The following is a 24,733-nucleotide window of genomic DNA, read 5'->3' on the forward strand; positions in this document are numbered from 1 at the left end:
CTATCTCAGAAAGGCACAAGAAAGATAGTCACAGAAGGCAAGAGACTTAGGAACCCTATAATGAAGGCAGCAGCAGTAGTGCTTCTCTCCCCTGTTCACAGCATAAGATGAACAAACACCTAGGCACTACCAGCTGTATAGAATAGGCTCATAGGGGGAGAAGAGAGAAGGTGCCACATGATTGGCCAATGGCCCAGTGCCTACACATGAAGAGGGGAGAAAAATAAACTAGTACTGCACAGGGGCAGAGTAATTTATAAAAGCATTTGAAGAATGTCTTATCACTTAGATAAAACATTGCAAATTGATTCTTCCTCAATGACATTACTGACCCTCTCTGTTCTAAGTAGTTATTTAAATCTAGTGGATGGGGGTGGGGAGTGAGAGGTTGGAGGCAGAAGCAAAGCATGCAGCAACAACCAACTTCTTTCTCTCAACTACATACACTATATAAAATGTTCAGACTGGTCCTTCACTTGAACCTCAGCATGATACTTGCTTATTAGCACATGCAAAGGGTGCTCCTGCTGAGAACTTTTAAAAGATTTTTATTATACAGGTTTCAAAAAAGTTTAAGGGAGAAGAAGTGTAAAAATGAAATCTAAGGCTGTAGGTAGAAGAGGTGAAATAGTGTAAAGCTACTATGAAACAAACTGGTAAGAAAGTGTAGTGCTAGCTGGCTGGTCTCACAGTTTCATAAAGGACAGGTTCCAGTGTTCAATAGAAAACAGACTAAAATGTTTTATTTTACCAAACCGGCTAAATTTAGCCCATGAGCAGTCAGAGTTTGGACAAACATCAGCTGCTTAAAAGATTCCACTGAGCTCATTTGTAAATGATGGTAAGTGAGTTCCAGAACTGACCAGAGGCACAGGGGTTGGCTTCTCCCAGGTATGGGAGTGTTTCGAATAGTTGAGTCTGGGGTTTCAAGGTTACTAAAGCCTAGGCTTAATCAGCAAAAAGGTACAGTCAACATTCCAAGGCTTCTTGGCCCCAACTGCCTGTGCCATAATAGATGAAAACTTTCTCAATCTGATTAATAGTAATAGTAGTGACTTTAGCTACAGAGCTGAGTGCCTGAAAGCCATGGCTCTTTAAATACAGAGATTTCAGTGGACTTGACATTTCTTGAGCTTAACCCTCAGTCCAGCTGACATGAACTCAGATGACTCTGAGGTCAGCTAGAACCTTTGGAATTGTGTATAGATTAAGGAACAAATATGGAATGCATGGAAACCAAGAGGCCTCAAAAGAAACTACTGGCCTATCACCTGCACAACAGAACACAGAGGCAGCATTCCACAGTTTCCAGGGACCACAAGCCTGTTCTAATGTGCATGTTATGATTGAGATAACTAGTTACAGGAAGATTAAATTTGTCCAAGGCCTCCAAACCTCTTGTTTTATGCTTCTGTCATGGGAAAATGGGAGGTGTTAAATGGGAAACAACAAATCTTTGAAACAATATGATAAAAAGAAAGCTAAAACAGTTTTGAAGAAAGGATTTGCTGGATCAACTTGCTTAGCAAAAATGAATATTAAATTCAATTATGTCTGAAAAGAAAAAAAAAAAAAAATCAAGATATTCAATAGAATTAGATGAGAAAATTTCACATTATGCAGCTGTTCAGACCAAGAAAAGTATGACCCTGTGCAGAAATGTTTTATAATGAATGCATACCATTCATATTAATACACTCTGCTCTCTGACTTGTCTACGAAACTTACATACAGTCTAATGAAAAATTCCCATTTCTGTCATTTTGACTTGTAAGACTTTATTATGGTAACATATATAAACTTCTACATTGGGTTCCTTGAGATAGTTTTTGAAACAGAATGGATAGATACTAGGGTTCTTGTTTATACATGTTTTACAGTGGTTTGATTTCTAGTTTTATATTAATGCATTAGACTATGTAAAAAGATAATTAAACACTTCAAATAGTTTCTGTAGTTCATGATGCACATTGTAATTAATTTGAAAGGTCTTTAAATAAAAGCTCATATCAATTTGTGATTCTACTTTATAAAATCTTGGTATTTTTTGTTAAATATTTTCTTGATGAATATAAGCTGGTGTATTCAGAACATCCTAACAAAACCAAAACCCTCACTAGCAGCATGAACTAATTATGCTAATAGATAGTTACATCCTATTTCAATTTCTATTAATAGCTGAACACTAAAAAATTAGTTTTGGTGCTCAACTTGAACAGTTTGCTAATAGACTTTTATGGAGAGATGACTGCATCATAAAGCTGTATTTCTCATTAAAAGACTAGTTTTCTCACACCTAACTTCTGAAAAACCAAACTAATCCCATGACATTTTCAGATGCTGTACTTCATCTCAGGTTAAGATTTTTTTTTGAGAGTTTGGGATATTTGGCTACAAATGCTACATTTCTCTTACAATAAAGGACCTGTTATGATCTGCAGCTTCTTTATCTCACTGACAGAAATAGTCCTCTGTTAATCATGTGAAGTAATAAATACCTATTATATTCAACATTTAGAAAACTGTCACCATTTAAATTGCTGCTACATGCACAAACTAGATTCACTGATCTGCAAATATGCAGAAATTGGGAGACATTTCAATCAATGTGACAAACTATAGTATGGCTTCTGACATCCCAACATTCCAATGTGTTCATCATACCATGTTTTCACAGGTCCCCAGTAAATTACAATGCAAACATGTCTTGACAATTGTAATTTTATGACATTTTGCAACTGTCTGATCTCTTGTGTGGCTTCTGGGACAAAACATAGGGTGATTCTTCTCTCTCACACCCTTCTTGGCTATTTGGAGCAGGAAGTTTGGCAACTCTAGATTAGTTCACGCTGCATTCACTAGCCTTGTGTGCCAGGAAGAATGGAAAATGAATGGTCATCAATCCACTTGCTTTGTCTGAAATGTCAATTCCATGCAATGCCCTGAAAAGCCACACGATGATTGCTAGCATAGTGATCAGTTTTAGGATACAGTAGGCAGATTACACCGTGGTACAGCCTGAACCTTCCGCCCCACCCCCACCACAGCAGACACTGAAGCAGGAAACTAAAAACCTTGTAATGAATTGAATGAAATTTTAAGCACTAAAAGAAAGACAATTTTTGTTTAATGGTGATTCCCATCTAAGATAAAGGAAAACAGTTTTAACAGAGACAAAAATCAGGCATTATCAGAAACGTAACAATCTCCACAATGCAGTAGATAATCTCTATGTATTTTCCCAATATATTAAAATACAGCTTAGATCCCTCATTAAAATGCTTAATACTGAAAGTCCTAATTTTAACTCAAGTTTTATTGAAATTGAACTTATGATGTTCTCAAATTAATCAATTTGCAATACATTATATAGACTTTAATATACATAATTCATGTTTTCATTAGCAAAGATTTTTTTTAACATCTGGCAGAGACACAGAAAAGAAGTCAAATATATATATATACACTCAGATCTTGTAAATTTAAAATAAACAAGGAGTCACTAAAATAAATACTGTTCAGTCTATCATCCCATAACACATTCAAAGTCTTTTCAGTATGACAATTTAAACAAAAAGTCTATTTGGTTTTTTTAATTTGCTATAAGCTTCCTTAACTCTGTGCATTTGCCAGGGAAAAAAAGGTTAGCAGTAAAAATACAGTTAAGTTTTACAACACTGATATCTCAGCAGCCGAGCAGGCAGTGTATGTGACCTAAGGATGCCAAAAACATCTCTTTTCTCATCCCACTAAGGAGTAATTCAGAGGAATAAGATGTTTTTACACTGCCCTGAGACCTAAAAAACTTCTATTTTCACTATGGATGCAGCTCCAAATTGGTCTGAAAGCTCCTATCCCAAATGTGACTATGAACATATTGAACCCCAGACAGATAAATAATACATTTTATGCCCCAACTCAGTTGTATTTAATTGCAAAATAGCCCCAACAAATTGGAAGTACTCCACAGCAGCAAGAAAAATATTTTGCCAAGTGTGAAAGTGACATTACTAACTTTACAAATACATACTCAGGCTCTCAATAAGGTGCAGAAAGTAGGATAAATAAAAAGAACAAGAAGCCATTTGGAAGTAATGAACATTTTGTATAGTGGTTTTGTTTTAGAACAAAGGATACACAAATTAAAAGCAGACTGATCAATTGTTTTAAAAACTACGTTTGGTAAGAAAACCAAGACCAAACTAGTGTTAAAGGGTAGTTTACAAATGTGCAAAACCATGGACAAAGATCCATTTTCTCGATTCTATAAGCTAAATCCAGATACAGTCAGATGCTGAGCATTATTTCTAGCTTCAAAGTAGGAGGTATCTGTTTCATCAACCGGCTGAGGTACGAAAGGCATAGTTTGATTCTGAAGATTATCCCAGTCTACACCATGAAAGAGGGGATGATGTTTCAGCTCTAAAACAAAAAGTTTACACAAAATATTAAGACTGTTCTCCTCTGAACAACCAGTTTAGCCACCTCACTGACATGATGCCAGTTAGCTGTTTGGGTGTGTTTTACCTTTCTGGACATTCAAAAGCCTACATTACAAACAGCCAGTGACAGATCAAATGGTGTTTAGGTAAGGAGACATATTTGCACACAGATTAGCATGACTGACAAAGATGATGGTGCAACACAGTCACTTCACTTTTAAGACTGACTGAAAGAGTGGTGGTTTATCTGATACGCCTGTGAGGGAAAGTCAGCCAACAACCCCCAGTGGGATCAGACTACTCCCATGCAAACTAACCTTTTCCTCAGTTATAGAGAGCAATTTTACATTCGGCATAGATGCTGGATCAAAGGAGGTTGTATGAAATGTGATCTAATGGCCATCATACAACAAATGGAAAAATCACTTTCCAAGATAGGGCATCTGCAGAGAGAAATTTTAATTCCAACTACTTGAAAACCTACTCTAGTTTGATCAAGAGACCACAGACCATGGAGTTCCTCCTCCATAGCTGCTGGAGGCAGGATAATCAGAAAATCCTGTAATCTGATTGGTGATTCACTAGCAGGGCTCCCTCCTCAAATCTGATTCCTCCGATTTGAAAGAACATCTATTAGCCTACTCTATCTTCATCTTGTGAGATGTCTTGAGTCATCCTAGAAAGAACTTTTGAACTCTTCCTCTACACACATATTGTCAAGTACTAGCAAGGTTACCAAATGTATAACAAAATACAGTGTGTGAAATGTGGGCAAGTTGATGTCAGAGAAATAGAACTGTTATATGTCAAAAATTTGAGGACTCTGCTTTAAAGCTAAAGGGCTGGGAGAATGCCTGGGTCCTTATTAAAGGATTGTTAATGTCTCCCTTAAAAAGGAGAGGTACTGGCAATAAGCTGCAGTCCAACCCTTTATCAAGGAACAAACTTTGGACACTAGCGTTCTTGAAACTAATGCCTTTTCTTTAACTTCTCATCTGAAAATATCACTGAAGTGACTGTGGCAGGCCACCAGCACCAAATGATGCAGCCAAGTTCCTTGGATTCCTCAACCAGTCAGGCTTCTGACTGTGTTATGACAGGGAATGTGTTATTAATGGCAATGGTAGCTGATCTCAGGAAAATGACATAACAGCAGACATCTTGGCCTATCTTTGGCATTTAATGCAGCTAAAGAGGTACTTCTGTTACAATTACAGGTCTCCATAGAATTTAAGGCCAAAAGGGACCATTAGATCTTTTAGTCTACCTTCCTGTATATCACAGGCCATTATATTTCATCCAGCTATCCATGTAATTAATCCAATAACTTGTGTTCGGCTAAAGCTCATTTTCCAGAGAGGCATCCAGTCTTAATTTAAAGACATCAAGAGATGGAAAATCCACCACTTCCTTTGCTAATTTGTTCTAATGTTAAATCACCCTCACTGTGTAAAAACTTATTTCTACTTTGAATTTGTCTGCCTTCAGCTTCCAGCCATTGGTTCTTGTTATGGATCATCACTTTAATGTGACTATTTAATCCTTCCAGAGGTCTCAAAGGCAATTGTTCCTCTCCAAGGATTTCTCCCACTTTTTCCAAGATCTGTGTAAAGCAATTGGGTTATAATGCCAGACAATACGCTAACAGGAGCTCAACAATCTTTTGTTGGGAGGACAGACAAATTGGACACTAAATATCTGTTTTCAGTAAAAGCTGGATAGATTGCACTTTGGAAAGTCACACAAACGATGTTAAACATTAATTGCAAGCAGTGTGAATATATAACAAAGTAAAAATCATTATTTGCTTTCCTTATTCAGCAGCATAAAACCTTTTATCAGCACGAAGTCTACACCAGTAGCATAGTGGATACCATAATTTGTAACATATTCTAGCACTCAAGATCAGTGTTAAAGCAGGGACTGTGACATTTTGAAATATCCAATTTATCACAAAGGTAAAATGAAAAAAGTTTAATAAAATACTGACCCTTCAGTCCAGCTCTCTTTGTAGTGTCAATGGTTAAAAGAATATCTATTGCATTTTGGGCATTACTGGACAACTTTTCTTCACCCTCAGGCCAAGGAATATCTACAAATAGAAAGACACAGACTTGTCAGCAGTTCAAATAGCACAGCAAACTTTGAATTCATCATTTTTGATCAGAATATAAATTACCTCTTTTCAAAATATTCTGGAAGACTTGTTGTGGTGTTTCATCATTAAAGGGTGGAATTCCAGTTAAAAACTCAAACAAACAAACTCCGAGAGCCCACCAATCTACTGTAGGACCTGAATAAGTGAGAAAGCCAGGCAGTTAGCATAAGAAGGAAGTTGCTGAATAAGCTGTACTGTGACCTATGCATGAAGGATCAACAACACTTGCAAACAAAGTAATTTAAAGCCTAACAGTGGCAGAATTAAATACTGAGAAACAGACAAAACACAAGTTGCACTCTGATAATTGTGGCATGAGATTTTAAATTGTTTACTATAAGAGGATTTTTATTTTAAAAAGTCACTATGTTCATAGCTTCATGTTAATATTCAGAGTAACATTTATTGAGGGCAGAAGAGTGTAGGAATAGCATAACTGCAAACTCCTGTACAGGTTAGTCTGACAGTGTCTATAGGCTCTCTCATATAAAGTGCTCTCTTGTGGTAGGAGACAGTCATTGGTAATTTCTCAGCTCCTCTGGAATGCAAGGCTGAGTGAACCTTGTAATTCCACATATTACCTTATCACTTCAGTTGCTTGATGCGACTCCACAGGCACAAAATATATACATTTTTTCAATAACCTAAACCCATTTCTGCCAATATTGAGCACAGCCTGCAGAGATGAGCCAGCATGCAAGAAAATGGATTAATGTTCTACTGTGCTAAAGTTCATTACAGCAATGCAAAGTTACTTATTTGCTCTCATGTTTCTAAACCGTTTTTTTCCAGGAAGTGTACAGCCTTTGCCGAACATGTGCAGTCAACCCACTTAAACAAGCAGGCAAAGCAGTTCAGACACCACTAGTCAAAGAGCTGCATGCATTTTGTTTTCTGCATCTTTAAGCCATGCCCAGTCCACCTTATAAAGAATACAGGATTCACTGGGTGCAAAAACTGGTTTGCACAGAAATCCAGGCTTCTAAAAAAGTGTTTTTTTAAAAAATCACCTCCAAGGTAAAAAGGAAATGCTTTTGATAATTGTAACTTTCCTATGTTTCTAACTGATTGTAGTCTTACTAAACCAGATAGGTCAGTTATAAATTTCCCTGCTGGACACAACAATCAGAGCACCTCTCCCAGCTCAGCACACTAAAGCAATGAGATCCCATCCACTACATCCAGTATACTTGGATGTTTGGGAAAAATTATAAAACATAAGTCAAAGTCTAATAAGATCACAACTCTGGACAAAATATTTCATGGTCTAGAGACATACAAATTATTTTAATATTCTTATCCCGACACTTGTAAGTAGAAATTAATTCCTATCTTCTATTTTTGTGGCAAGAAAGCCAAATGCAGTTCTTGCGCACGTCTACCTTTTTAGCCACGTAAATGAACAGACATTATAAGCTATCCCAGAAAGGCTGAGAATTTTAACCCAGCCAGTCATTCTGAATGATCATTTTTCACCATCATCTCCTCCAACTTTATATAACTTTTGTGGCTTACTCCCGATAGCGAGAAGGTGTTTAGAAGTGGTGTGCACTGACTTTCATCTGAAGGGTGTAAGCATAGCCTCCAGTGGGCTGCAACAGGGAGACCAAAGTTTCTCTATATCTTGAGTCTCTTGTAGTATGTATTATGTGGTTCTCTTGTTGCTATATAGAGTTACATGTGCAATTTCTTTAGCTACATAACTTTTACTTGAAAAATGTGATCTAGTTATACTTTGACTTTAGCTGAACACTCCTTTATAGTCAAACTCACCAGACATCAGAATCCCTGAATGTAAAAAAAACAATTAGTTAACCATAGTAAGATTGCAATAAATTATTTATCATTGTACACATTCATTTAAATATTGTCAATTGTTTGACACTGGATAAGTATTTTATTTCTTGCTTGTTGTTTTAATATACTGTGGTACTTTTCTGAGTCACTAACTACAAACACTGTTTTTAAAAAAGTGAAACCTAAATATGCTTTAGGAAATTTGGAGAGGAGCAAAAAAATGGTTACCTACCTTCTCATAACTGTTGTTCTTTGAGATGTGTTGCTCATGTCCATTCCAAGTGGGATGGTGTGCGCTGCATGCACATTCGTTAGATGGTTTTTCCCGTTGGGTCGGCTGTGGAGCCCCCTGGAATCGTGCATTCATGGCGGTGTATATAGGTCCCTGATGACCCACCGCCTCTTCAGTTTCTTCTTGCCAGTCTATTCCGACAGAGGGGTAGGCAGGTGGGTCTTGGAATGGACATGAGCAACACATTTCGAAGAACAACAGTTATAAGAAGGTAGGTAACCATTTTTCTTTGAGTGCTTGCTCATGTCGATTTCAAGTTGGTGACTCCCAAGCATCTCCTAGGAGGAGGAGGAGGTGTCAGAGTTCAGAGAGTAGCAGAGTGCAGCATCGCTCTGCCAAATGCGGCATCGTCTCTAGCCTGCTGTGTAATGGAGTAATGTGACATAAAGGTGTGGATTGATGACTACGTCATTGCCCTGCAGATGTCTTTAATGGGAACCTGCGCTAGCAACGCCGCCAAGGATGCTTGTGCCCTTGTGGAGTGTGCTGTCAGTGCGAAGGCAGGTATCTTTGCTGGGTCGTGGCATGCCCTGATACAGACCATGATCCACGAGGAAATTCTTTGGGGCAACACTGGAAGTCCTTTAATCCGTTCCGCAATTGCAACGAAGAGTTGTGTTGATTTTCAAAATGTCTTTACTCTTTCAATATAAAAGGCTAGTGCTCGGCTGACATCCAGGGCATGAAACATTCACTCCTAGTTGCTGGCATGCGGTTTAGTGAAAAAAACTGGGAGAAATGTGTCCTGTTTGCATGGAATTGGGAAACTACCTTTGAGAGAAAGGTCATGTGGGGCCACAACTGCACCTTGTCCTTATAGAAGACAGTATATGGAGGCTCATAAGTCAGGGTCTTAAGCTCCGACACTCTCCTGGCTGATGTTATAACCACCAGAAATGCTACTTTCCAGGAAAGGTAAAGGAGTGAGCATGTTGCTAGGGGCTCAAAGGGAGGCCCCATCAGTCTTGAGAGCACTTGGTTGAGATCCCACATGAGCATTGGTTGCCTTACTTGAGGGTACAGTCTATCCAGTCCTTTGAGGAAGCAGACGACTAGGGGGTTAGCAAAAACCGATCAGCCAGCTGAACCCGGATGGAAAGCCAAGATGGCGGCCAGGTGCACCTTTATAGACTACACCAACAGGCCCTGTTTCAGGTGCAGTAAATAGTACAGGATTAAGGGAATCTATGATTGCAAAGGTGGAGTGTCCTTTTGTAATGATCAAATAGAGAATCTCTTCCACTTAGCAAATAAGTGGCTCTAGTGGATGGTTTCCTGCTACCAAGAAGGACCTCTCTAACAGGGTCTGAGCATGCCAGCTCCAAGGGCTTTAAGCCATGGAGTTTCCATGCCATGAGGTGGAGAGACTCTAGATTGGGATGCTGGAGGTGGTAGTGGTCCTGTGTGATCAAATCCAGGGGCAGGGTCATTGGGATGTCCACTGATAGGTCTAGAAGCGTGGTGCATCAGTGTTGGCTGGGCCATGCTGATGATATTAATATAATCGATGCCCCCTCTTTCTGACCTTTAGCAGGACCTTGTGCATAAGCAGGAATGCATATAGCAGGGGTCCTTCCCAGGGAGGAGAAAAGCCTCCACAAGTGAGCCCCGGCTCTGATTCAGGAAGGAGCAGAGCTGCTGACACTTCCTGTTGTGCCTGGTTGTGAACAAGTCTATCCAGGGAACTTCCCACCATTGGAAGATATTAACGACATCCGGGTAGAGGGACCACTCGTGGTTCTGAAAGTACCTGCTGAGATGATCATCTAGTTTGTTCCAAGAGCCTGGAAGGTACGATGCCTCTAGATGTATTGAGTGGGTGATGTAGAAGTCCCACAGTTTGAGGGCTTCCTGGCATAGAGGAGAGGAGTGAGCACCACCCTGTCTGTTTATATAGAACATCGCTGTTGTATTGTCAGTCAATACTGACACATCTGCCCTCCAGATGGGTTTGGAACGTCTGGCAAACAAGGCAAACTGCTCTTAGCTCCCTGATGTTGATGTGCAGCAAAACTTCTGCTTGGGATCAGAGGCCTTGAGTCCTGAGTCTCCCTAGGTGCGCCGCCCCATCCCATCGCTGACGCATCTGTGACTAGAGACAGCAAGGGTTAGGGCCTGGAAAAGGGTACTCCTATGCACACTACTTGTGAATTGAGCCACCATAAGAGGGACTCGATAACTAGTGGAGGAAGTGTGATCATCTTTTCTAGCTAGTCTCTGTTTGGTCTGTACACTGAGGCCAGCCAGGCCTGAAGAGGTCAGAGCTGTAGTCTCGCATGCTGTACTACGTACATGCAAGCGGCCATATGACTGAGCAGCTTCAGGCAATTTTGCACTGTGGTAGTGGGATATCATCTTAAATCCTCTATGATGGCGCCCATTGCCAGAAAATGCGATTCTGGCAGGAATGCGTTGGCTTGACTGGAGTCTAGAAGAGCTCGCATGAACTCTATTCTCTGAGTGGGAGTTAGAGTTGACTTTGTCACATTCAGTATTAGGCCGAGCCTGTCAAAAGTCAACTTTATTAGGCTCATGTGCTCCTCCACCTGACCCCTGGTATGGCCTTTGATTAGCCAGTCATCTAGATACAAGAATACTTGTACTGTCACCTCCCCAGGAAGACAGCTACAACCAACATGCACTTGGTGAACATGTGAGGGGCCACCGATAGGCCGAAGGGGAGAACTGTAAACTGATGATGAGTGTTGTTGACCACAAACTGGAGGAACCGCCTGTGGAACGGGACTATGGACACGTGAAAGGATGCATCATTCAAATTGAGGGTGGCGTCCTAATCCCCCAGATGCAGGGAAGGGATAATGGAAGTCAGGAAACCATGCAGAATTTCAGCTTCCTCATGAATCTGTTGAGGTTTTGCAAGTCTAAAATAGGCTGGAGCCCACCCTTGGCTTTTGGGATTCGGAAATACTGTGAATAAAACTCCTTACCCATGAACTCCTGAGGAACCTCCTCTACCACTCCGGCTTCTGGGAGCATTTGTGCCTCCCGTATGAGAAGATGCTCGTGAGAAGGGATCAGAATTGAAGAGAATATCCAATTCTACCATGTGCAAGACCCATTGGTCTGAGGTGATCTGGACCCAGGCATGGTAGAAATGGGATAGACAGTTCACAAAATGGGGGGAAGGATCCGGGATCTGGTCTGGTGCACCTTCAAAGGTTTAGTTTGGGGGCCAAAGTCTGCATCACCAAATCCTCGTCTTGGTTAGAAGAGGGCTGAGGTGGCCTTTGCCTATTATTCCTGCCACACTTCCTGCTGTAATCCTGCCTACGATGAGCAAGGTAGAAGTGTAGGGGAGGCTGTAGTCTGAAACATTTCCTTTGTGGGTGTATGAAGCCACCAAGATTTTAGTGTCGCTCACAAGTCTTTGAGACTGTGAAGCTTGGAGTCTGTTTGCTCTGAGAACAATCCTAATCCTTTTAAGGGAAAGTCCTGAATTGTTTGCTGGACCTTGTGCAGGAGGCCCGAAGCCTGCAATCAACACAGTACGAGTTGCCGAGTCCACTGAGTCTAGAGAGGCTTGCAAGGAGGTTCTTGCTATGACATTGCCCTCGTCGAGGATGCCCCTGAACTTTGACCTGGATTCAGTTGGAAGCAACTCTTTAAACTTGGTCAGTGCGTTCTAAGAATTAAAATTGTAGCTGATTCGCAATGTGAAGCTGGAGCCCTTCAGTAGAGTAGACCTAATGGCTGAAGAGATCTGGCTTCTTTGCATCTTTACATTTGGGCGTTGGTCCCTACTGCCCTGGCCTCTTTTTTTCATTTGCAGCCGCCACAACTAATGTGCCCTGCTGAAGGGGAGTAAATAGGTATTCGTACCCCTTAGATGGTACAAAGTACTTTCTTTCCACCCCTTTGGCTGGGAGGGGGTAGGGGGGAGAGGCAGGTGTCTGCCATAGAGTCTTGGTGGTGTTTTGGGTGGTCTTAATTAGGGGTAAGGCCACCCTTGAAGGACCTTCAGGTATCAGGATGTGCACCATAGGGTCAGTCTCCTTCGCCACCACCTCCGCCTGGAGGCCTAAGTTCTGAGCCACTCTCCTGAGTAGTTCCTGGTGGGCTCTGTTGTCCATAGATGGCAACATGGCAGACGAGCCCACCACTGCCTTGTCAGGGGAGGATGAGGAAGATGCTCTTGGCACTGCACCCAGTCCTCTTGTCCCTAAAGTTCGCGGAGATCATCTTACGCGGATGCCTCTTGCACAGTGCCGAGGATGGCACCAGACTCAGTGCTGGCCTCTGTGCCCTGTGGTGGTTCTTGAGCTATCGACAGAGTGGATAAAAATCAATGATTTAAAAAAAAAAAAAAAAAAGGATTTTTTTTTATTTAAATCAGATTTTTTTTGATAAAATGCTTTTTTGAGAAAAAACGTATCTAAAGATAGTTTTAATTAAGATAAATTATAGCTCAAAGATATCTCATCGTGGAATAGGAATTATAAATTCTAATTCTATAGTATGAGACAATATATTCATGTAATGTTTAAGAAAAGTTTTGTAAATGAGTCCCAATAGTTCATTGATTAGGGACCCAATTTTACAGGTTCCAGGGGCTTCTGTATAATTATTTAGGTTAATCTTTCTATCTACCCAATGGGACTCAGTGCTCAGTCTAGAAGATACCATCAGAAATGCTTAGTTTTGCAGTTCTCAAACTGTGGATTTGTGTCTCCAGAGGGAACATGCTTGTTAACAGCAAAAATGTTTTTAAATAAATATACAGAGGTGAGAAATAACAGACTTCAAGCCTATTGTCCCTCTGCAAATTTGTATACAGTCAATCCCTTACCTCTCTCTAAAAGTGCAAAGTTTCAAAAAGTTCAGTGAATAGAAGATTGTTGGGGGTGGAATAGATCTAGACAAGGAGAAGAAATCTGGAGATAAATGTGAGAAGGGAGGGACAGGCAGTAGAAACAAAAGTGAAACTGTTTGAGCAGCATATTCAAGAAGTCTTGAGGTCTTTGAGTGTAGCCTTCATTGATTTGAGATCTACTATACCATTCTCTCACTAGAAGGGAAAACCTATAAAGGCAGCAGCCCGTAAAAGAGACCCAATTTGGGAATATTTTAATATAGTTCCTCTACCTGTGGGTAAGATAGGCATGCATGCAAAATGCAAACAGTGCAACAAAGAAATGCAAGGCCTGGTTGCCCGAATGAAACAACATTGTGAGAAGTGTTCCTTCTCAGGAGGAAATTGCGCTGATGATGAAAGAAACATGTTTTAACATGCAGGACCTTCAGATTGGTAAACTTTTTTATTTCATACTTCTTTCTTAAGGACTGCCTGTCTTCCTTCTGGACTATTCTTGAATTCTCATGTTTGAGCAAAAAATATAGTTGTTACTCTATGGTACTATCATTTCAGATGCAGTTGTGATAAAAAGTAAATGGCTGAAATAGGCAGATCTTCCTTTTCCAATTTCACCTTTAAGTAGTACTGAGTGTCAGTGAATGCAATGAGTAATACTAAATGAGCAGTATGGTAATAATAATTAAGTAACCGCATTGACTTATTTTGTTTAGGAGAATTCATCCTCAATATACAGGATTCTGAAGACTATCCGCCTTCAAGATCACCATCATTTTCTATAGTTTCAGAGTTATCTGCCAATGATAGTGTTTCAGTCACATCATGTATACATACATACTGTATATCAACTGTATCATGTATACATACATACAGTATATCAACTGTAGCAAAAAAAAGAATCTCCATCATCCAGAAACAACCATAGATACGTTTGTGATAAGAACCAGCAGATTACAAAAAGAGGTAATTGATGAAAAAATTGCTCGGTTTGTTTATGCAACAAACTCTCCTTTCTGTATGACTGAGAACCCAGACTTCATTAACATGGTTCAGTCATTAAGACCAGGATACAGCCCACCCAACAGAGCAGATGTCGCAGGCAAATTGCTGGATAAAGTATATGAAAGAGAAATTGAGCAGTGTGCAAAAGGTCTAGAGGGTGAAATTGTTAACCTGAGTCTTGATGGGTGGAGCAATGTCCACAATGATCCTGTTGTATGTGCTTGTGTGACAACAGAAGAAGGGAATGTCTTCCTTACAGAAACAACTGATACACCAGGAAATGCACACACAGCAGAATACTTACAAGAAGTAGCAGTAAAAGCGATAAACTGTGAAAAAAAATTCAAATGTCTAGTACGCAGCTTGGTCACAGACAATGCTGCAAGTGTATCCAAGACGATAAGAAATTTAGAAGAGTGAAGACAGTCCCAAGCTAATAACATACGGTTGCAGTGCTCATTTGATGTACCTCCTGGCCAAAAAGACTTCAGTGTTCCAGAAATAAAGGCCAATGTTGTTGAAATTGCAAAATACTTTGCAGCAGCTGCTCTGAAAAAAGTGGGAGGAAACAAGCAAGCTCTCCCACAAGACGTGCGATAGAACTCAGTAGTAGAGTGTTTTGAGTACTATCTCAAGAACTGGCCTAATCTGATGATAGTTTGTGAACAAAATCATGACAACGTAGATGGCATTGTCACAGCCAAAGTTCTCAACGTTGGGTTTAAGAGAAATTTGTGTCCGGAAGCCTATTTCTGTAGTCTTGAACAAAATGCAGGGAAATAGCTGTTTTATTGCTGATGCTGTTGAAATCTGGAAGGAACTGAGTGAGATCTTAAAAAGAGAAATATGCATTGACAGAGTTAAATTACAAGCATTAAAAAAACGAATGGGACAAACACTATCTCCAGCTCATTTTCTTGCACATATTCTCAATACTCGGTACCAGGGTCAAACCTTAACTGCGGAAGAAGAGGAATTGGCTACGACATGGACATCCAGCAATCATCCCTCCATAATGCCAACTATAATAAACTTCAGAGCTAAGGTTGAACCATTCAAGAAATATATGTTTGCTGATGATGTTTTAAAGAAAGTCACACCAGTGAACACTTAGGCACTTGGATTCAGAGACTTTTAAAGTGATAATTTCACTTTCTAAACCGGCAGAAGAAGCTACTGCTGTTAAAGAATATTTTCTTCCTTTGGACTAATTCATTCTAAATTGAGAAATCGTTTGGGACCTGAAAAAGCAGGAAAGCTGGTTTTTCTTTTCCAGATTATGAACAAACAGGAAAATGAAGGTAGAGATGACTGAGTTAGCTGCAGAAGCCAATATTTTAAGTTTCTCATGTTGACCTGGCTGACATAGTCAATTTAATATTTTTTTAAAATATTTAACTATTTTAGTTAAAAACAATTTTAACAAAAACAAATCTGATTTTAAGAAACTTGAATGTTTAACTAAATTCAAAAATTCATATGCTTGTTTTGTTAAAATATTATGTTTGCTGTTCAAGAAAAAAATTCAGAATACATAACGTTGTTGTTTTAGTTTAGTAAAACAATTTAAATGTCTGTCTGATGATGTTCTCCTCCCAATACAGCATGGCAAGAAAATCTTCCAAATATTAATGATTAACCTGTTGAATTGGAGATAGTTCACCTCCCAATGACTTCATAAATATCTGCTTCAATTACCTTTGGTAAATGAAGTAACTAAACAATCATTCATTTTCTCATATAGCTGCAAAACTAATCTGAAAAGTTTTCAAAATAAATCACTTTAAAAATGTATAGTACGTTCCTTCTAAAAATGAAACCTACATCTATCTCTGAGTTGTGAAGAATATGTATTAAGGTTATAACAACCACCAACAAGAACACACTTTTATGTAGAAATCTATGATTAAATCGAGTCTTCCTGACTAGTGATTTAAATCAAATCTACCCTGGCTATTGACAATGTCGGAGGAGCCCACCTTTCCGAGGTGACCGACAGAGACCTTGAGCCCGGCCCCTGGGCTTGGTGGTATGCTCACAGGGTCCAGAAGGGCCACTGTGCCGGCACCTGTCATTGAGGTGGCCAGGACATTGTAGGGGACTGCTGCCCCTCCTCTTGTCTCGATTGGTGCTGGCTCTGTTTCGACACGTACGATTCCGCCTCTGAATCCGAAGATGACTCTGTTCTAGGTGACCATGGCAGTGCCAAATGAGGCGGTGGCGGAGAGTGGTGCCGCACCATGGCCAGTTTGCTCTTGGAAGGCACGGTGCTTCTTTGTGGTGCCGGGGACTGTGAAGCTGTTCTAGCTATGAGGCCCATGGCTCCCTTGAACATGTCCAGGGTGGAATGAAGATCCAACTCCTCCACCTGGCTCTCCTGCACAGGGGAGTCCACCAGAACCGGAGTCGACGGACCTCTCTGCGAGGCCAGAATTGACAGTGCCGGTTTAACTTGAGCAGGGGCTGAGTGTTCCAGCGCGAAATGCACTCCGCTAAACGCTTTCGCGCGCCACTGTTCTGGTTGTGGGCAAATGCCCTCTATCAATTTCTTCTGCTTCTTGTGCATCACCAGCGAATGCGAGTGGTGCTGAGTAACCGCACTGGAGGTCTTCAGTGCCAGGGAGTGGTGGTGCTGAGGGTCTCTAGACTCCAAATCCCTTATCAGTACCGCAGGCTCTCTCATGGAGGCCGGTGCGCGCCGCACCAAAGTACTAGGTTTCAGGTCTGACACGGGCTGGCTGGGGATGGAGAGCTGACTCCATGAGGAGCAATTTTAATCTAAAGTCCAGCTCCTTTTTGGTTCTTGGGTGGAAGCCTTTGCAGATTTTGCACCTGTCCGTCTGGTGGGCTTCTCCCAAGCACTTTAAACAAGAGTTGTGGGGGTTGCCTCCGGGCATAGGCTTCTGGAAGGACCAGCATGTCTTGAACCCTTGAGACCAAGGCATGCCTTGGTCCCCGGGAGGGGAAGAACATGGTGGTGGGGGACCCAAACAGGAACTTATCTAACTTACTATAATACTATTTTTGCAACACTAATTATTTACAGGATACAAAGAGAAAATCGCTTGCCATAGCAAGAGAGAGAAGCAGCTCCAATGACTGTCACGAGTGTTAAGAAGGAACTGAAGAGGTGGTGGGTCGGCAGGGACCTATATACGCTGCCATGAAGGCGCGACTCCAGGCGGCTCAACAGCTTACTCAACAGGTACTGCTAGGGGGAAAAACCTTCCAACGACTGTGCACGCGGCACACACACATCAACTTGGAATCGACATAAGCAAGCACTCGAAGAATATATCTTTCTTAGTTGCTGCTTGTTAACTCATTTCACCCTCTAACTCGGAGAACTCCACAAATACAAGTAGCAGAAGCCAGACAGAATTTTATTGGGTCTCCAAGTATGTGGGATAAAATTAAACAAGTAAGGTGCCTCATTGATGTATTGGAAAGCTAATCTTTACATTTTTAAACAATTTTATAGGTCAGAACCTTAAAAAAAATGCCAGTGTAAAATATACTCTAATTACAAAAAGTAAATCACACTAAGTCTTTTAAATAAAAAGAATAACTGAACAGGAAGCTTATCCTTCATGTCAATTTTATTATGTAAAGTTGGGCTGAAATTTTGCTTTACCACTAGAAAGCAGTGCAAATCAGGACTGCTTCAAATTGCAAGGCAACTTCTATAAATTAACAGTTGATTCAACAGCTAATTTAACCAAACCTAAATATATTTAGAGGAAGGATGGTATTTAGCTAAAGCACTAGAGAGTCAAGAGTTCTGGGTTGAAGACCTGGCTCCACTGAAGTCAATGGCGCCTGGATTTCACCACTGGTTCCTATTCCCAGGTCTGCATTGATTTCCTGCATGGTCTTCAGTAAATCATTCTGAAAAAATGGTTACTAACTTTTTGTAACCATGTTAGGTGTGTGCATGCCACATGCACAGTTGCCAGAGATTTTTCCCTTAGTGGTATCCATAGGACCAGCTCTAGTGCTCTCTGGAGCTGCACACGTATGCGCTGGTATAAGGGATACCGCCGGTTCCGCACTTTCATAGTTCCTTCTTGCTGGTAACTCCAACAGCAGGGTAGGAGGGTGGGCTATGGAATGGACATGAGCAACACAACTCTAAGAACAATAGTTATGAAAGGTTAGTAACTTTTTTTTCTTCGAGAGTTTGCTCATGCACATTCCATGCTAGGTGACTCGCAAGCAGTACCCCTGGAGGTGGGCTTGGAGTTCATGGACATGCTGATTGCAACACTGCTCTCCCGAAACTGGCATGGTCACGGGCCTATTGTGGGATGGCGTAGTTGGATGCAAAGGTATGAACTGACTACCATGCTGCAGTTCTGCAGATGTCCTGGATTGGTACCTGTATGAGGAATGCTGCTGACGAAGCCTGAGCTCTTGTGGAATGAATGGTCATGATGACCAGAGGCGGGACCTTTGCCTGCTTGTAGCAAGCTCAGATACAGGCAGTTAGCCAGGACAAGATTCTTTGGGATGATGCAGGTAACCCTCTCACCCTTTCCACTACTGCTACAAAGAGTTGCATAGACTTGCGGAAGGGCTTAGTTCTCTCGATATAGAAGGCCAGGGCCCACCTAACCTCTAATGTATGGAGAAGACATTCCTCAGGGGTCTTGTGAGGTTTTGAAAAGAAGACAGGCAGAAAAATGTCCTAGTTGTTATGGAATTGCAACACCACCTTCAGCAGGAAAGGCCAGATGGGGGTGCAACTGGACCTTGTCCTTGAAGAACACCGTATAAGGGCTTCTGATGTCAGTGCTTTGATCTTGGAGACCCTTCTGGTCGAGGTGATCAGCACCAGGAAGGCGACCTTCCAAAAGAGAAGCAGTAAAGAATAAGATGCCAATGACACAGGGGCCCCTGTGAGCTTCAACATGACCAGGTTTAAGTCCCAGGGGGAAATCGGGTCACAAACCTGAGGGTAGAGTCTTTCCAAGCGCTTGAGAAACCTGACCGTCATCTCATGGGAGAACACTGATCTGCCCTGCACTGGAGGGTGGAAGGCCGAGATGGCTGCCAAGTGAACCTTAATAGATGAGAGAACCAGACCTTGATGTTTTAGATGGAGTGGATAATCCAAGATAGACTGCAGAGAAGACCAGGATGGTGTAAGATTCCGTTCAGAGGCCCAAGTGAAATATTTCCACTTAGCTAAATAGGTAGCCCTGGTGGAAGGCTTTCTGCTACTTAGCAGAACTTGCTGAACCTGTATTGAGCAGACCTGCTCTTCAGGGTTCAGCCATGCCAGCCAGGTGCAGGGAGGCGAGGTTAAGGTGAAAGCAACAGGCCGTGGTCTTGTGAAATCAAGTTGGGATGGTGTGGGAGCGTGAGTGGAGCTGCCACTCAGAGGTCCAGAAGTATGCCGAACCAGTGTTGGCATGGCCACATTCAGAGCTATCAGGATAACCTTCACCTCGTCCTTCTTGATCTTTAAGAGGACCTTGTAAGTCAAAGGGATCGGTGGGAAGGCACATAGTAGGCAGTCTGCCCACGAGAGCAGACTGCCTACTATGGTGGTGGCCAAGCGCTAGCTGGGGGCCCGGCATCGAAGTCTGACGTGTAGGTTGGGTACCGGTACTTCTTCAGCAGGGTGAAGGATTCCCCCTCAGACTCTGAAGAGGATTCTTCTCTCAGAGACAATGACGGTGCCATACCCGCTTCCGCCTTCAGGTGGTGCTGGGGAACCAGTGACAGACGATGGGTTGGAGACCGCTGCAGCAGGATCATGGAGGGTTTTCCTCTGGACGCTGCTGTGATAGTCGGTGTTCCAATGGAATGCACCGACTCTTGATTCCTTCTATCCCCAGTAGTCCTGGCTGGCAGGGGGTTTTGAGGGATGGGCAGGATTGGGAGGGACATCAGATCCTTTGCTGCCTGGAAAGCCACCAGAGTTGAAGGGGCCTGTAGGCTCAAAATTCCATGATGGCTCCCAGGAGTTAGAGGTGGGACCCAGACTGGACATGGTGCTCTAGGTAGAGTTGCCGGAGCTGACTATGGCTCTGGGGAGGACGAGCAGACCGGCATGGGTCTCACTGTGTCAGCCACTCCCGCTTGTCCCTCTTCAACATCGGAGAGCACCCTCTCTTGGCTTGCTGTTTCTTATGCTTCTTCCTTGGAACCAGGGGTGGAGAACGGTGCGGGGAAAAGCATGGTGCTGGTGGAGCACTTCACACGGAAACCAAAGTGTTCAGCACCAATTCAGAACGACTTGGCTCCGAGGCTGGTCTGAGGGCTGCCTCCATGAGTGCGTGGTCTCAAGCCTCTGCAAATCTGGTACGACTCTTTAATGTAAGTTTCCCCAAGGCACTTTAGACAGTGAGAGTGCAGGTCACTGACTGGCATGGGCTTGCCGCAGGACGTACACAGCTTGAAGCCTGGGGACCACGGCATGCCCAGCCCTTGGGACAAGATTCCCTCAACAACAGGGACCACTATATACACTAATACTAACTAATAACTATATACTACTATACAATAGACTACAAAGTCCAAACCACTGAGAAAGCATTGCAAGAGCACGAGGGATCATTCCAAGCAACCATCACAGATGGTAAGAAGGAACTCAGGGGGTATGGAGCCAGCGGCATCCCTTATACCGGTGCATACACATGCGGCTCCAGGGGCACTACAGCCGGTCCTACGGATATCCCTAAGGGAAAAATTTCCAGCAATTGTGCACATGGCATGCGCAGACACCTATCATGGAATGGACATGAGCAAGCACTCGAAGAAGAATTTCAGTTTCCTCTTCATTAAATGCGTAGATTATGCTGCATAATAGGGATGTTGAGATTTAATGCTTGTAAGGTGTTCTGAGATCCTGGGATGGAACACAGTGTGAAAGTAGAAGTGCAAAGTATTACATCAAATTCTTATTTAGGAAATATTTGTTTAGCTATTTAAGTTATGTTAAAAGAATAACTAGTATTTTAATTGTACTGAAACAATGTAGTTTAGTTGTATAGTAGAACTTCACTGTCATTTATGTATGAACGGGTGATTCACAAATTAATGGTCTCCCTGTTTCTCAATGCAGATTTAATAGAGTTCCATATGAGGTCTGAAATCACTAATAATTCATTAAGTTTACAAAATATACTACAGAAAATCTATTAGTATACTATTCAGTAGCAAATAAAAGTACAATCATCAAATGAATTCAACACATTTTGTGATGCATTAGCCTTGTTTTTTGTTTTTAACTGTGCTTGTTTGCTTCCTTGCTAATTTGCAACATTAATTTGCAATTTGTCTCTGAGGCAGTCTTTCCATTGACTTGGATCAGACCCCAATTATTGGTGCAGATTATTAAGGTGATATTTTGTTTTCTTTAAGAAGTCTTCAAATCTGTTACCATTTTCCACTCAAAATAAAGGTGGCTACACAATCAGCCTGCCTGAATATTCAATGGAAATATTGCACTGAGTCAATGTGTATTTTTATGATTTTCATTAAATCCACAAGTTGGTTCTCTGATATAAATGGAATGAAACTTATTTTATTAGAAAATATGATTGCAAAAGCCACTTTTCAACATCCCTCTAATTCTGGACTAGATTTTGAAAATAACCAAATGCCTAATCCAAAATTAAGGAGCAAGGGCCAGGTTTTCAAAGGTATTTATGCATGTTAAGATGCGTGCGCCTAGGTATATTTTCAAGAGCTCCTGGCACCTAACTCCCTTTGAAATCAATGGGAGTTAGGTGTTTAGGTGGATTTTCAAAAATGCCTATCTGCATCTTTAGGCACCTAAATACCTTTACAAATCCATCCCTAAGTGTCTACAAAATGTGTTTTAAACAGCAGTCACATTCTTGCATTTAGAAAAAAATATTCTTACCATGAGGCTTTGCTAATAGCAATTCAGGTGCCAGGTAGTCTGGGGTTCCTAAAATGCGTTCACCTTCCACTGGGGCAGCCCCTCTTCTTACGCTCTTTGGAGTCCTATATGGTGTGTCAGCATTTCCCTGATTAGGTGTCTTATGCCAAAGAACAGAGAAAAGATTCCAAATACAAATGTCATACAAAGAGCCAATAGTTTCTCTTTCCAGTAAAAGTACTGGCTAGGACTGCAATTAATTTAAGATACATCTTACAACTTGTACATTAATAGTATTTTATTTCCAAGTTCCAAAAAATGTGCTTATTGCCCACTCTTCACACAACAAATTGCAATCAGAACTGCAACAGGTTTTGCACCTTTTTTTTGCTGAATGAATTTCAACTACCCCAAAGCATAAGAATGAGTGAGTCCCATTCCTTCACTATACAGGAGAATTCTTTCTGAACAATTGCTCTAGTATCATAGAGCCATAGAAAGCAATTTCCCTTAAAGAAATGAAAGAATATCAGTCTTCTTACAGTCTGCCATTAGAATGACTCCTCCCACTATGGATCTCAAAGGTAATTTATACAGGGGATTGTCCAGATAGCCTCAGCTTTTAGCAGTGTGCGCTCAATAACCAGGGTAAAGTGGATATATATATATGCATATGTATTCAATATATTTTAAATTGTAACGCTCATCTAAAAACTAGAATTTGGCATCATGGGATTCCACAGCTATTACATCCCAGATTTACAAGTAATATGGCTTTTATTGTTTTTAAGTTGTCCGCCCTGTTGACAGCCTGGGATCTGGAAGTGAAGCTGGGTTCTTGGAGTTATATATTAATCTCCAGTAATAAAGATTCTGCAGGTGAAATTCTGCCCAGTGTTAAACCTATGTGAGTCTTACTTTCAGTGGGGTTGCACAGTGCATCATTTGAAGACAATGGGATTTCACCTAATTGCCCTAAAATGGTACTTCATTAACAACTGTTGATATATGAGCTTGAAGATAATCCAATACATTCTCCATAGCAATACTGGCACTTAACGATTGACAGAGTAAAATCTTCTTGTTTTAGTGGAAAAAGTAAGATGCTACTGAATAAAACACAGTGTATGTTACATAATCACTTTTCAGAATAGAGACTCCCGTAAGTCAAAAACATGTAGCCCTCACTTGATCCCTAACTTTATCTTTGATGCAATAGTCCAATGCACACTATGCTTACTGTCATATTAGCAACAGAACCTGCCCATCGGAAAGGACAGTTACCTGTTCCGTAACTGGCGTTCTTCGAGATGTGTTGCTCCTGTCTATTCCACAATAGGTGTGCGTGCTCGCCACGTGCACCAGTGCCGGAAGTTTTTCCCTTAGCAGTACCCGTAGGAGGGGAGCACTGCTGCGACCCCTGGAGTGGCGCCTCTATATCGCGCTATAAGGGGAGCTGCGCACTCCCCACCCTCGTTTTCTTCTTGCTAGACAACTCCGACAGAGGGGAAGGAGGGCAGGATGTGGAATAGACAGGAGCAACACATCTCGAAGAACACCAGTTACGGAACAGGTAACTGTCCTTTCTTCTTCAAGTGATTGCTCCTGTGTATTCCACAGTAGGTGACTCCAAGCTATATCTGATGGAGGTGGGTAGGAGTTTAAAGGTTATTGGGACGAAGTACCGCCCTACCAAACCCTGCGTCATCCCGTGCTTGGGAGACGATCGCATAGTGCGAGGAAAAGGAGTGGACAGAAGACCATGGGGCAGCCCGACATATGTCCTGGATAGGGACGTGGGCTACATAGGCGGCCAACGAGGTTTGTGCTCTCGTAGAATGCGCCTTTACAATAGGCAGCGGGGGAACCCCTGCCAAGTCGTAACACGTGCGTATGCATGAGGTGATCCAGCGGGAAAGGTGCCGGGTGGAAACTGGTTGCCCCCTCATACGCTCAGCCGATGCAACGAATAGTTGCGAGGACTTCCTGAACGGCCTGGTTCAGTCCAGGTAGAAGGCCAGCGCTCTACGTACGTCTAGCGTGTGTAGAAGGCGTTCCTCGTTGGAGGAACAGGGCTTAAGACAGAGTACTGGTAGGAAAATGTCCTGATGCATATGGAAGGCGGAGACCACCTTCGGGAGAAAGGCGGGGTGTGGACGAAGCTGGACCTTATCCCTGTGGAAAACCGTATACGGGGGTTCCGAGGTCAAGGCCCTACGTTCCGAGACTCGACAGGCTGAGGTGATGGCATTTTTGGTGGCTATTTTCCATGAGAGGTGGGACCAGGAACACGTGGCCAAGGGTTCAAAGGGAGGACCCGTGAGGTGGGATAACACTAGGTTCAGATCCCATTGCG

At 42.0% G+C, this 24,733-nt stretch overlaps 1 protein-coding gene across 1 annotated transcript in view; it reads right to left on the reverse strand.

The window, feature by feature from the left end:
* Window positions 1-3,138: 3,138 nt before the first annotated feature.
* MASTL (microtubule associated serine/threonine kinase like) overlaps window positions 3,139-24,733 on the reverse strand; it is a 46,356-nt gene continuing 24,761 nt past the window's right edge. Inside the window, exons 9-13 of the mRNA XM_029910964.1 lie at window positions 22,399-22,537; window positions 8,374-8,388; window positions 6,622-6,735; window positions 6,433-6,534; window positions 3,139-4,422 (exon numbers count right to left, since the gene is read on the reverse strand). Of these exons, the coding sequence (XP_029766824.1) occupies window positions 4,265-4,422; window positions 6,433-6,534; window positions 6,622-6,735; window positions 8,374-8,388; window positions 22,399-22,537 (528 nt within the window). The 3' untranslated portion in view covers window positions 3,139-4,264. The remainder of the gene's footprint in view (window positions 4,423-6,432; window positions 6,535-6,621; window positions 6,736-8,373; window positions 8,389-22,398; window positions 22,538-24,733) is intronic.

Source organism: Terrapene carolina, unplaced genomic scaffold, assembly GCF_002925995.2.
Source record: "Terrapene carolina triunguis isolate 2854851 unplaced genomic scaffold, T_m_triunguis-2.0 Scaffold84, whole genome shotgun sequence".
Taxonomy (NCBI): Eukaryota; Metazoa; Chordata; order Testudines; family Emydidae; genus Terrapene; species Terrapene triunguis.